This window comes from Tachysurus fulvidraco, chromosome 7 (genome assembly GCF_022655615.1).
Source record: "Tachysurus fulvidraco isolate hzauxx_2018 chromosome 7, HZAU_PFXX_2.0, whole genome shotgun sequence".
NCBI lineage: Eukaryota > Metazoa > Chordata > Actinopteri > Siluriformes > Bagridae > Tachysurus > Tachysurus fulvidraco.
Genome location: NC_062524.1, coordinates 14,802,878 through 14,815,197, shown reverse-complemented (window position 1 = coordinate 14,815,197; position 12,320 = coordinate 14,802,878). Strand labels below are relative to the sequence as shown.

Here is a 12,320-nt window from a genome sequence, read left to right as displayed (position 1 = left end):
AGACCCAGGCTTCTTTGTGTGGGCCAGCATTCACTATCAAAACTGAGATCTTGGAGACCAGAAGCCAGATCTTCAGGTGGGAATGCTTGCATGACCTTGTTTGAGGATATCTTATGGAGCTTGAGATTCGATTTAGAAAGCGATTCTTGAGTGCGCTTGAGCAGGTTGATTGCTTCGATTTCTGTGGGAAAAGACACGAGTCCGTCGTCCACGTAAAAATGTCTATTGACGAAGTGTGAAGTGTCAGTTCCGTACTCTTGTTCACCTTGCTGTGCAGCTAACCTCAGGCCATATATGGCCACTGCCGGTGAAGGGCTGTTCCCAAAAACATGCACTCTCATTCGGTATTCTACCACTTCCTTGCTCGTCATTGTCCCTGTACCAGAAAAATCTTAAATAGTTCCTGTGCTCTTCCTTCACCAGGAAACCATAGAACATTTGTCGGATATCTGCCATGATCGCAACAAGATCTTTCCTAAATCTCAGAAGCACACCTAGTAGAGAATTGTTCAGGTCAGGGCCAGAGAGGAGCACGCTGTTCAGAGAAATACCTTGGTGGTGAGCGCTGGAATCAAATACAACCCGTATCTGTCCCGGTTTTTGCGGATGGTATACTCCGAATATGGGTAAGTACCAACATTCTTCATCTTTATGGACAGGTGGTGCCCTTTCTGCATGATGGTTCTGGAAGAGTTTTTCCATGAAGGTAGAAATCTGTTCCTTCATCACAGGATTTCTTTCCAATGTCCATCGCAAAGAGCTGAGGCGAGACAATGTTTGGTCACGGTTATTTGGGAGTAATGGACGGGGTGGCCTGAATGGCAAAGGAGCAATCCAGTTTTTCTCTTTGTCTTGGTGAAACTCTGTTTGCATAATCTCCATGAAGTTTTCATCTTCAAAGGACATGGCTGGTTTATCATCGTTTTTGGTTCTCTCAAACACATTGAGTCCAAGTTTGTCCTCAGCTTGCACGTGATGAGTTACATGACTGAATTAATGAAGAAAACCAACAGACTTGTTCTCCCCGCTATAACACAATTTCTCTTTTACTTTGACGTGGCTCTGGCATGGAGTAAGAAGAGAAGGGGCGTCCATTTTCCAAGATGTTAGTTTTAAAAACATTCACCATTGGCATATGAGCTTTGTCGATGCAAACATCACCTATAATCACCCAGCCTAAGTCCAGCCGTTGTGCAAAGGGTGCTTTTTGAGGTCCATTGATTTGTTGTCTCACTTTGTGTACACGGATCATGTCTCTTCCTAGCAATATCAGGATCTGAGCATTGGGGTCCAGCTTTGGGATGAACTGTGCCACAGATTTCAAGTGAGGATGAGCGAGAGCCAGCTCTGGTGTGGGAATTTCAGTTCTGCTGCTCATTATCTCGTTACACTCAATCAGTGGTGGGAGATCAAGACATGTCTTACCGTCCAGTGTCTCTATTTGGAAGCCTACTGCTTTTCTTCCAGACATTTCTGTGGAGCCAGCACATGTTCTTAGCAAATAAGGAAAGGGGTTACCTTGGATACCGAAAAGCTGAAAGAACTCTCCTTTAGCCAACGAGCGGTTGCTCTGGTCATCAATTATGACATACATCAGGATTGCTTGTTCCCGTTGCTCATGAGGAAATACACGCACCAGACAAATTTTCGCACAGGATTGCATTTGAGCATTTTCTCCACAAACTTCTGTACACCTTGAAGTTACCTCTGTTGTAACTTTGTCCTGTTGTGTTGTATGCAGTTCTTGCTTTGCAGGTGTGGAGAAAGGCAGAGCTAGATCAGGATGCATGGCAGTACAATGTTTATCGGAATCGCAGTCTACACATTTTAAGATCAGAAGACAGTCTTTGGCCATATGACTTGGAGAGCAACACCTGAAACATCTTCTGTGTTCTTTTAGAACATTCCTGCGCTCAGTCAACATCATTTTTCTAAAAGGTTCTACATTTTGACAGAGGATGTGGTTTGTTATGGAGAGGGCAGCTCTTTGTCAGGTCTCTCTTACTTGTCTCCTTCACATTTGTAGAGTCTTCTCCAGGTTCTGTGTATACATCTGCTTTATGCACTGAAACATGGACTCTGCTATCACCATGTCTATACAGGGGTCTTTCATTTTTAATGACAGTATGGGCACTACTCGAGAGCTTGAAACTAGGGTCATTCCTAGCTTTAGCTTCACTACAAATGAAATGGGTAAAGAATGAGAATGGGGGAAAACTGACCCGGTTTTCATCTTTGAATCGTAAACCTGCAAATAACCACTTTTCTTATAGATTTGCTGGCAACTTCTCTACAATAGGATTAATACCACGAGGGGTATCAAGATAAGCCAGTCCAGGTAAATATGCATCTCCTTTAGCGACAAGTATTTCTGTGAGCAAATCTGCAAGCTCCCTGAGTTTCACATTATCTTTTGGAGACAAACGTGGAAAGTTGTCCAATCGCTTAAATAAGGCACTTTCAATTACCTCTGGAGTAGCGTAACATTCTTGAAGTCTCATCCAAGACATCTGAAGAGCAGCTTGAAGATCTGTAACATAAACGGCTCGTATTCTTTTTACATGCTCTGACGATTCCTTTCCTAGCCATTTGATTAACAAATCTAACTTTTCGTTGGCTGAGAGCTGTAAATCTTGTGTAACATTAACAAATGAAGACTCCCAAGCCTTAAAGTTTTCTGGATTGTCATCAAACTTGGTAAGCCCTGTTGCAACTAGTTCTCTACGTGCTAAGAATCTTGCAATGTCCAACATAGGCGTTGCTTGGCTTTGAGAGGAATGCTGCACATCTGTATGGACCGTACACTCTTGTGGATCACGATTTTGGCCTGGAGATACTTTAGATGCTGCATTTGGAATGGATTGAGGTAGAGCGTATTGATAATCTGGACGTCTTGTGTTCTGCAGACGTTCACCATCACTTATTCGACTCCATTCTTGAACTGCATTAAGGTCGCTGTCACCTTCAGCGCTCACGTTCTGAGACCTTTTGATCAAATCTGGAGTCGATTCTTTTAAGCAGGATGACAAATTAAGAGGTAAAGTGGTAAACTCAGAGCTCACTAGGGTCTGATGTCCTACATATTCCCTTGTTCGTCTTGAAATCACGTGTGATGAGAGTGTGCTCTTTCTACTACGACTATCATCACTTTCCAACGTATCAGCTTCTGCTATAGCAGCAGCAGCTTCTTTTTCCATTTCCAATGCTTCAAGATTTGCTTCCACCATAGCTCTTTCCTGTTCCAGCCTGGCTTTTACTTTTCTCATTTCTAGTTGTTTTTGTGCAAATGCCATCTTAGCACGTGCAGCTTCTGCTGAGGCTCTAGCTTTAACGGCAGCGCAAACGACTGAAGATTGAGAGCTGGATGATGTGCATTTTGATCTGACCTCTGAAGGTGCCTTTTCATTTACACTGTTTGCATCAGTTGCCATGCTTGCATCTGTATATCCTTCTGGTGTCTGTTGATCCATGACTTTTCTGTTTCTACTACGGTTTTTTACTATACTGTTCTCTTTATATGTTTTGCTATCAAGCGTTAATATAAATAAACAGCAAGCCAAACTCTGTTCAAGAGCCAGGAAATGAGCACCTTGCTCCTTTAGTGATAGCTTGTAGTTACAGGCAAACTCACAGGTCAATGAACCGTGTAAAACTGCAAATAAATGAAAGAAATAAACTTATTAAAATGCAAAATAGCATTATAATCAACAGTGTAGCGAACAGAATCTACACAACAGATATCTCAAATTAAATGAGTTGCCAATGCAGCACGCCAGCACAAATCAGCAACAGCAAACATCTCCGATCATAAAGTGATTAATGTAAAAATACACTTTAATATTATGTGCAATAGAGAAACTATTCAAGATAAACTCACAACCGGTGCTTCTGTAGCATTTTGAAGAAGGATCAATGCGGATGCAACACAAACATACACCCAGCATACACTACACCATGCTCGATGCTACCTGGTTACCCAACATGCCGCACTCGCAGAGACACGTCAAAATAAAAGTCCTCCTATACATATTACAGACAAGCAGCAGGCAAAGGTGAATAGAACACGAAAAGCACATTGAACATCAAACAACCACAAAAGAAAAGAAAAGAAATATAAATTCAAATATCCATCACAAATTACACACAGCCTCTAACAGAGGCAGAACAGTCACTGTTGGAGGTGCAAGCTGCAACAGTCAGAGAGCCACTGCCACACACAAGCACAGAAGCTGCAGCTGATGGTGCTGAAGTAGCTGTTGAGAGGCAATCAAAGAAAGTAAAACGGAGCCTGGGAAGCTTTTTCAAAAAGGCCTCCTCCGATGGCACAGCTGCTCTCACTGACAGAGAGGCCATCAAAGTGGAGCTAAAAAGTTACCTGCAGACAATGCAGGTTGATGTGGAGACTGATCCACTGTACTGGTGGTGGCTGTACCAAGCTAATTTTCCAAGGGTGGCTAGACTGACCCAGAAATATCTCTGTATCCCGGCCCCAAGTGCTATTCAGAAAGGGCATTTAGCTTTGGTGGCAACATTGTTACATGCCACCGGTCTCTGTTGAAGCCAGAGACTGTGGACAAGCTTGTGTTCCTGGCTAATAATCTTTAGCCTAACAAATGACAAATGGTGTGTATTAAACAAAATCTCAGTGAGTGCCTGATTTTAGGGTTCGTTGTTGTTGCTTTTTAACTGAGAAGACACCAGACAGTTTTTCCTGTTCTTTGCGTATTTTGTCCTTTAAGAAAATAACTAAAACTACATTTGCACTTTTTACTGTATATATGGCATGGCACTACTGTAAAGAAACTTTTATACTTTAAAATTTTTCTTTAGTTGACGTACATGTTCCTTATACTGAAAGTATTTTATTTATTTATTTTGTGCTTTCATTTAGCACTTTATAATTTTTTCATTTGAAGTATATGTGCACTACACTTGGAAGAATTTTCTTTATTTAAAATAGCCATGCCTAATACTATATATCCCTAATTCACAGTGTCTGTTCCTTTATTAACAAGAAACCAGTTTTAATTTCATTAGGAGAACAAAATGTTTAAAACCAAATGCGTTACCTCGGCTGCAGGTTTGAAATATGTTTTTATTTAAAGTATCTATTCAATTCAATTCAAGTTTATTTGTATAGCGCTTTTTACAATAGACATTGTCTCAAAGCAGCTTTACAGAACATAAACATAAAGCAGAAGGTAGACATAATTAATGATAAAGGAAATAACGAATAATAAAAGAAATAAGAATTAACAGAATAAAAATTCTAGATTATTATTAGATGTATATAGTTCACAGTGTGTATGTATTTATTCCCCTATGAGCAAGTCTGAGATGACTCAGGCAGCAGTGGCAAGGAAAAACTCCCTTAAATTGGTAAAGGAAGAAACCTTGAGAGGAACCGGACTCAAGGGGGAACCCATCCTCATATGGGTGACACTGGGGGTGTGATTGTAATATACAGTCAAACAAATGGTGTATTGGTGTGAGGTTTAAGGACTTCTGATCTTCTGAGTACCACAGAGTCTAACTGGAGATGTCTCAGGATTCTTAGAGTCGGCCTCGGCTGAGTGGATGTCCAAAGGCTTCGTCCCACAGAGGACGATGGGAGCTGGTACAGTGTCTGGATGCCTCGGGATGGGTACAAAGAGAAAAGCAGTGGAAAGGGATTAACATATCTGCCGTTCATAAAAATGTGCTGGTCTGATGTACTGGTGCATGATATTATGGGATGTATTATGTGTACGCCTGACTGAAGAGATGAGTTTTTAATCTACATTTAAACTGGGAAAGTGTGTCTGAGCCCCGAACACTATCAGGAAGACTATTCCAAAGTTTGGGAGCTAAATAAGAAAATGCTCTACCACCTTTAGTAGACTTAGATATTCTGGGAACTACCAAAAGCCCTGAGTTTTGTGATCTCAGAGAGCGTGAAGGATTGTAACGTGTTAGCAGACTAGTTAGATACATGGGAGCTAAACCATTAAGAGCCTTGTACGTAAGTAGCAGCAGTTTGTAGTCAATTCTATACCTAACAGGTAGCCAGTGTAGAGATGATAAAATTGGGGTTATATGGTCATACTTTCTTGTCCTAGTGAGAACTCTGGCAGCTGCATTTTGGACTAACTGTAACCTATTTATTAAAGATGCAGGACAACCACCTAGTAATGCATTACAATAGTCCAGTCTAGAGGTCATGAACGCATGAACTAGCTTCTCAGCATCAGATACAGACAGGATGTTTCTCAGCTTGGCAATGTTTCTAAGGTGGAAGAAGGCTGTTTTGGTAGTATGGGCGATATGATTTTTAAAAGACAAGTTGCTATCTAATATAACACCGAGGTCTTTCACTGTCGAGCTACTTGTAATAGTACATCCCTCTAAATGGGAGTTAAGTTGTGAGAGTTTATGTGCACTGGTTTTTGGACCTATGAGTAGTATTTCAGTCTTATCGGAGTTTAACAATAGAAAGTTGCAGCTCATCCAGTCTTTTATCTCTCTAAGGCACCGAGTTAATTTGGACACTGTGGCTATTTCATCTGGTTTTGATGAGATATATAACTGTGTGTCATCAGCATAACAATGGAAACTAATCCCATGTCTTCTAATAATGTTCCCTAATGGAAGCATGTATATAGAGAAAAGCAGAGGTCCTAGAACTGATCCTTGAGGGACCCCATAATTAACTGGTAGTAAACTGGAGGATTCACCATTTAATTCTACAAAATGGTATCGGTCAGACAGATAGGATCTAAACCAGCTTAAAGCCTGACCATGAGTACCTGTGTAATATTGTAAGCGATCTAGAAGAATGTTGTGATCTATAGTGTCGAATGCAGCACTAAGGTCAAGTAGAACTAATAGTGACATACAGTCTTGGTCCGAAGCTAAGAACAAGTCGTTTGTAACTTTAACAAGTGCAGTTTCTGTGCTATGATGGGGCCTGAAACCTGACTGAAACTCTTCAAGGATATTGCTCTCCTGTAAGAAGGAGCAAATATCTGTGCATTTACACAAAATTTCCTTTGCCTAATTAATACTGGAAGTATTTTCAGTACAGTGTATGTTCCGTAACTAAAAAGACACCAGTTTTTCTGTTGTCTGCAACTTGGGTGGCATGTAAGAACCAAGTATAGTGCCTTTTAGAAGGAAAGACTTTTATTTATCTGCAACATTTTGTTGTATAATTACTGTTTTGCTTTTGCACAATAAATGTTCTCAATGACATGTTTCTTTATTTCTTAAAAAAAAAATACATTTAGCAGTTTGGCTTTCCTAAGCGTCTGTGTAACCTGCTCTGAAATGGTTCTATTATAACTTATATATCGCAATATATATCATTAACGCAAGAGGCTGCAATGTATATCGCAATATGGATTTTAGCCCATCCCTATTAAAACCTTAATCTTGTTAATTAAAAGAATAAACTGAAAATGACATGACGGTGAAGAACAACGAGAGGTCTGGAGTCTGGACATGTCTCAGATTAAAAAATGTAAAATAAGTTAATTACACATTAATTTCTAAAAGACTGATTGTAATTATTACATTATAACATAGATTGTTATTTATGCAGTTATATAACGTTTTATATTTCACTTTAAATGCTTCATTTTTTATTCATTTTTTACATATTTTATTCTTTATTACTAATTTGCTAATTTGTTCTGTTTATTTTTTGCCACTTAATTAGTTTTATTTATTCAGTTTTTTTGATGCTCGATGAACGCAAAGCCTTTAGTAGTCATCTAGTCATGTTTGTGTGTGTGTGTGTGTGTGTGTGTGTGTGTGTGTGTGTATGTGTGTGCCGCGCTTCTGGCTTAGAGTGAATGCTTGGATTCTTGAACTTCCTCACATTTTTAACTGCTATTTAAAAGCACACTCTTTCAATAGAGATGCCCAGACTTCCTGGACCACAGTGCTGAACGAACACACACACACACACACACACACACACACACACACACACACACACACACACACACACACTCTTACACACAAATTGTCTCAATGAAGTACTTCAGTAGAACAAGTGCATTCCTTTCTCTATAGCTTCCTGTCACATCAAAGGCTTATTGTGTGAGTGTGTGTGTGTTGAGTTTTATAAGAAACATTTTAGAAACAAATTTCTAACATATAAAGGAATAATGTTTCGAGTCAGAATTGTTGTGTTTGTTTTTACTTTCATAATAAACAACAAAAACCTGTATAATTATATATATGTGTATATATATATATATATATATATATATATATATATATATATATATATATATATATATATATATACACATATATACACACACACACACACACACACACACACACACACACACACACACACACACACACACAGCCTAAGAACCAGTTTAGTACACACCTGTTTACTTTTAGTCAACCATTGTATAGAGAAAATGGACATAAATCCATGCACGTGCACACACACACACAACGTGCTGCGTTTGGTGTTTAGTGATCATGCCCAGTTTAGCCAGGTTATTGGACATCTGTTGCCAGCGGTTACCACACTGCCAGTGGCCATAGCAACGTTGTTTCCATGGCTCTTGGCTAAGTTTATAAAGCCTTGAGAATGTAAAGTTGTGTGTGTGTAGTTAGAGTCCAGTAAACACTGATTAATCCCCACATAGACACAATACTAAAACACACAGTGACTGTTCTTATGTCTCTCTTTAACGTTCACCTCCACACTTAACTTTCTCTCCTGTGTCTGTGGTGGTGTTTCCTTGTTATGTCTGTGTTTATAACACACACACCTACAAAATAAAATCAGGAGAAATGTGTGTGACTGCAATAAGGGAAGTTTGTCAAATCACTGCTCCTAGATTGCATTACGCATGTCCGCATGTTCTACGGAGAAGCACAGGCACATGCAGTCAGAGCTGGAGGCGTTTATCTATAAAGTTAATCTGCGGAAAGCCGCAAAGACAGCAACCAAAAGCTGTGAAATGTCACTATTCTTATTACCAGAGTTGATAGCACAAACAAAATAGTAATGCAAACAATCCATACAATACTAAATAAAAATAACATTTATTGATTTGGTCTTTGTCTTGTGATTTTTTTTTTATTAATGACTGCATTCATTGGACTCACTGTTTGTAGAGAATGCACACATACATGAACTGATTTGATTCAAGACTGGAATCATTACATCATGCAAAAATGGTGTCCACTTTTAACATTTTAAATAATACCATAACTTTTGGCTTACTATGTAGTTATATAATATATAATATAAAACTCTTCTTGTTTTAAATTCTCACTGAGGGCTAAAACCCCTAAAGATGAAATCCTAGAACCACCCCTGCTCTTATGCCTACTGAAAATCACTGAAATGTTACTTTTTACTTTTACCTCAAATACTTAAGTACATTAAATATCAGAAAATTACTTTTGATACTTAAGTACAGTAAATATCAGGTACTTTAAGACTTTTACTTGAGTAATATTCTTAAAGGCAACTTTCACTTCTACCAAAGTCTTTTAGTACGATACTTGTACTTTTACTCAAGTATCGCTTTCCAGTACTTTATACAACACTGTTTGTGTGTAGCTGAGTGTTTGGTGTGTGTGTGTGTGTGTGTGTGTTTGGTACCTAAGTGCGGTGTGTTTAGCTGAGTCTTTGGTGTGTATGTCTGTGTGTGTGTCTTTGTAGCGAAGTGTTTGGTGTGTGTGTGTTTGTATTTGTGTTTGTAGCTAAGTGTGGTGTGTTTGTTAAATGCTGTAAATGTTTGTAGCTGAGTGTTTAGTGTGTGTGTGTTGCTGAGTGTATGGGGTGTGTGTGTGTGTGTGTGTGTGTGTGTGTGTGTGTGTGTGTCTGTGTGTGTGTGTTTGAAGCTATATGTGGTGTGAGTGTAGCTGAATGTTTGGTGTGTGTGTTTGTAGCTAAGTGTGGTGTGTGTTTGGTGTGTGTGTGTGTAGCGAAGTGTTTGTTGTGTGTTTCTGTGTCTGAGAAGGGGAGATGAATGAGATAAGTAGGAAAAGAGTAAAAGAGACAAAAATCAATGAGATGTTGGAAATTGAGAGAGAGAAAGGAAGATGAAAAGAAAGATGAATAAGAGAGTGTGTGTGCGTGTGTGTTTGCTGGCAGTGAGGAGCAGAGGCAGGTGCTACGTGTGTGAAGCCTTTCTGATACTAAACCAAAGCCAGGACACACACACGCACACACACACACGCACACACACACACGCACACACACACACGCACACACACACACACACACACACACACACACACACACACACACACACACACACACACACAGAAGAGTAAGAGAAGTCTGTTTCTATCCTCAGATGAAATGCTTCCTTAATGTTTGGCCCTGAGTGTTTCCATATGTAACTATTTTAACCATATGTAATCCACTTTCCATATGTAACTATTTTATGAACAATATTACTGAAACACACAACATGCTTTAAGGCAGCTGTCATGACTTACACAAGCAACATTAGTGTTATCACATCATGCTGCACTTCTGCTGCTGCACTACTGAAAGCATTCTGCATCACAATGTGGTGTGACAACTGCACCATCTCAGACCACAAGGTCCTGAAGCAGGTACTGAAAACTGCCAGTACATCACTAGTGCTGAACTACATTCGATCAAAGACCTTCAGCTCAAACACTGCCTAAGGAGAGTGAGAAGTAATCAGAATCAGAATGGCAATAAAAAGAAATAAACACATATATAATAAAGGCAGTTGTATGGACAGTGGATTATAAAGGCAGTTGTATGTACAGTGGAAAAAATGTGCAAATCGAAATATAAATGTGCAAATTGAAATATAAATAAGTAAGTATGTGCAAATAATGTAAGAATAGAGTTTGTTTTGTGTATGTTAAGTGTTCAGATGGATTGCCTGAGATCAGATGTATGTTAAGTGTTCATCAGATGGATTGCCTGAGATCAGATGTATGTTACGTGTTCATCAGATGGATTGCCTGAGGGAAGAAACTGTTCCTATATCTGGTTGTTTTGGTGCTCAGGGGTCTGTAGCGTCGACCAGATGGCAACAGTTCAAAGAGTGAGTGTGCTGGATGTGAGGGGTCCAGAATGATTTTCTTTGCCCTTTTGCTCACTCTGGAGAAGTACAGGTCTTGGAGAGTGGGGAGAGTTGTGCCAATGATTCGCTCAGCAGTCCGGACTACCCTCTGTAGTCTTCTGAGGTCGAATTGGGTAGCTGAGCTGAACCAAACAGTCACTGAAGTGCAGAGGATGGATTCGATGATGGCAGTGTGGAACTGTTTCAGCAGATCCTGTGGCAGGTTGAACTTCCTCAGCTGGCGAAGGAAGTACAACCTCTGCTGAGCCTTTTTCACAATGGAGTCACTGTGAATGTCCCACTTCAGGTCCTGGGAGATTGTGGTTCCCAGGAATCTGAATGACTCCACTGCTGTAACAATGCTGTCCATGATGGTGAGTGGGGGGAGAGCGGGGGGTTTCTCCTGAAGTCCACGATCATCTCCACTGTCTTGAGCGTGTTCAGCTCCACAGCTCCAGGTTGTTAAGACTGCACCAGACAGCCAGCCGATCAACCTCCAGTCTGTAGGCAGACTCGTCACCGTCCTGAATGAGGCCGATCAGTGTGGTGTCATCTGCAAACTTCAGAAGCTTGAGGGGTCATTAGAGGTGCAGTTGTTTGTGTACAGGGAGAAGAGCAGTGGGGAGAGGACACAACCCTGAGGGGCTCCAGTGCTGATGGTGCGGGTGCTAGATTTGAGTTTTCCCAGTCGCACTATAGCTGCTGCCTGTCTGTCAGAAAGATTAATTTGGGCTGCAGGAGTGATGGGTTGATGGTGTTAAAGGCAGAGCTGAAGTCCACAAACAGGATCCTCACATAAGTCCCTGGTCTGTCCAGATGCTGCAGAACATAATGCAATCCCATATTGACCGCATCATTCACAGACCTGTTTGCTTTGTAGGCAAACTGCAGAGAATCCAGTAAGGGTCCAGTAATGTCCTTCAGATAAGCCAAAACCAGTCTTTCAAATGATTTCATGACCACAGACGTTAGAGCCACAGGTCTGTAGTCATTACGTCTGGTAATTCTGGGTTTCTTTGGGACGGGAATGATGGTGGAGCTTATGAAGCATGAGGGGACTTCCCACAGCTCCAGTGACGTGTTGAATATCCGTGTAAAGATGGGGCTGAGTTGATCAGCACAGGCTTTCAGACAGGCTGGTGAAACGCTCTCTGGGCCTGGTGCCTTTCTTCTTTTGTTCTTCCTGAAGACCTGACACACATCATCTTCACTGAACTGAATTTTAGGTGTGTTGGAGTTGGGGGATACAGA

At 40.5% G+C, this 12,320-nt stretch overlaps 1 protein-coding gene across 1 annotated transcript; it reads right to left on the bottom strand.

The window, feature by feature from the left end:
• Window positions 1–1,680: 1,680 nt before the first annotated feature.
• Window positions 1,681–4,220, bottom strand: LOC113649181. Its single transcript, XM_027156832.2, has 2 exons — window positions 3,878–4,220; window positions 1,681–3,652 (listed from the first exon to the last, which is right to left on the bottom strand). Exons 1-2 carry the CDS (start codon window positions 3,942–3,944, stop codon window positions 2,268–2,270), a joined length of 1,452 nt encoding a protein of 483 aa, XP_027012633.2. The 5' UTR covers window positions 3,945–4,220; the 3' UTR covers window positions 1,681–2,267.
• Window positions 4,221–12,320: the final 8,100 nt, after the last annotated feature.

Bases quoted from the DNA above. Each gene is read 5' to 3' on its own strand.
- LOC113649181 (XM_027156832.2), bottom strand. From the start codon at position 3,944: ATGCTGGGTGTATGTTTGTGTTGCATCCGCATTGATCCTTCTTCAAAA. The intron at 3,653-3,877 runs GTGAGTTTATCT...ATTTATTTGCAG, and splicing joins ATGCTACAGAAGCACCGGTT to TTTTACACGGTTCATTGACC.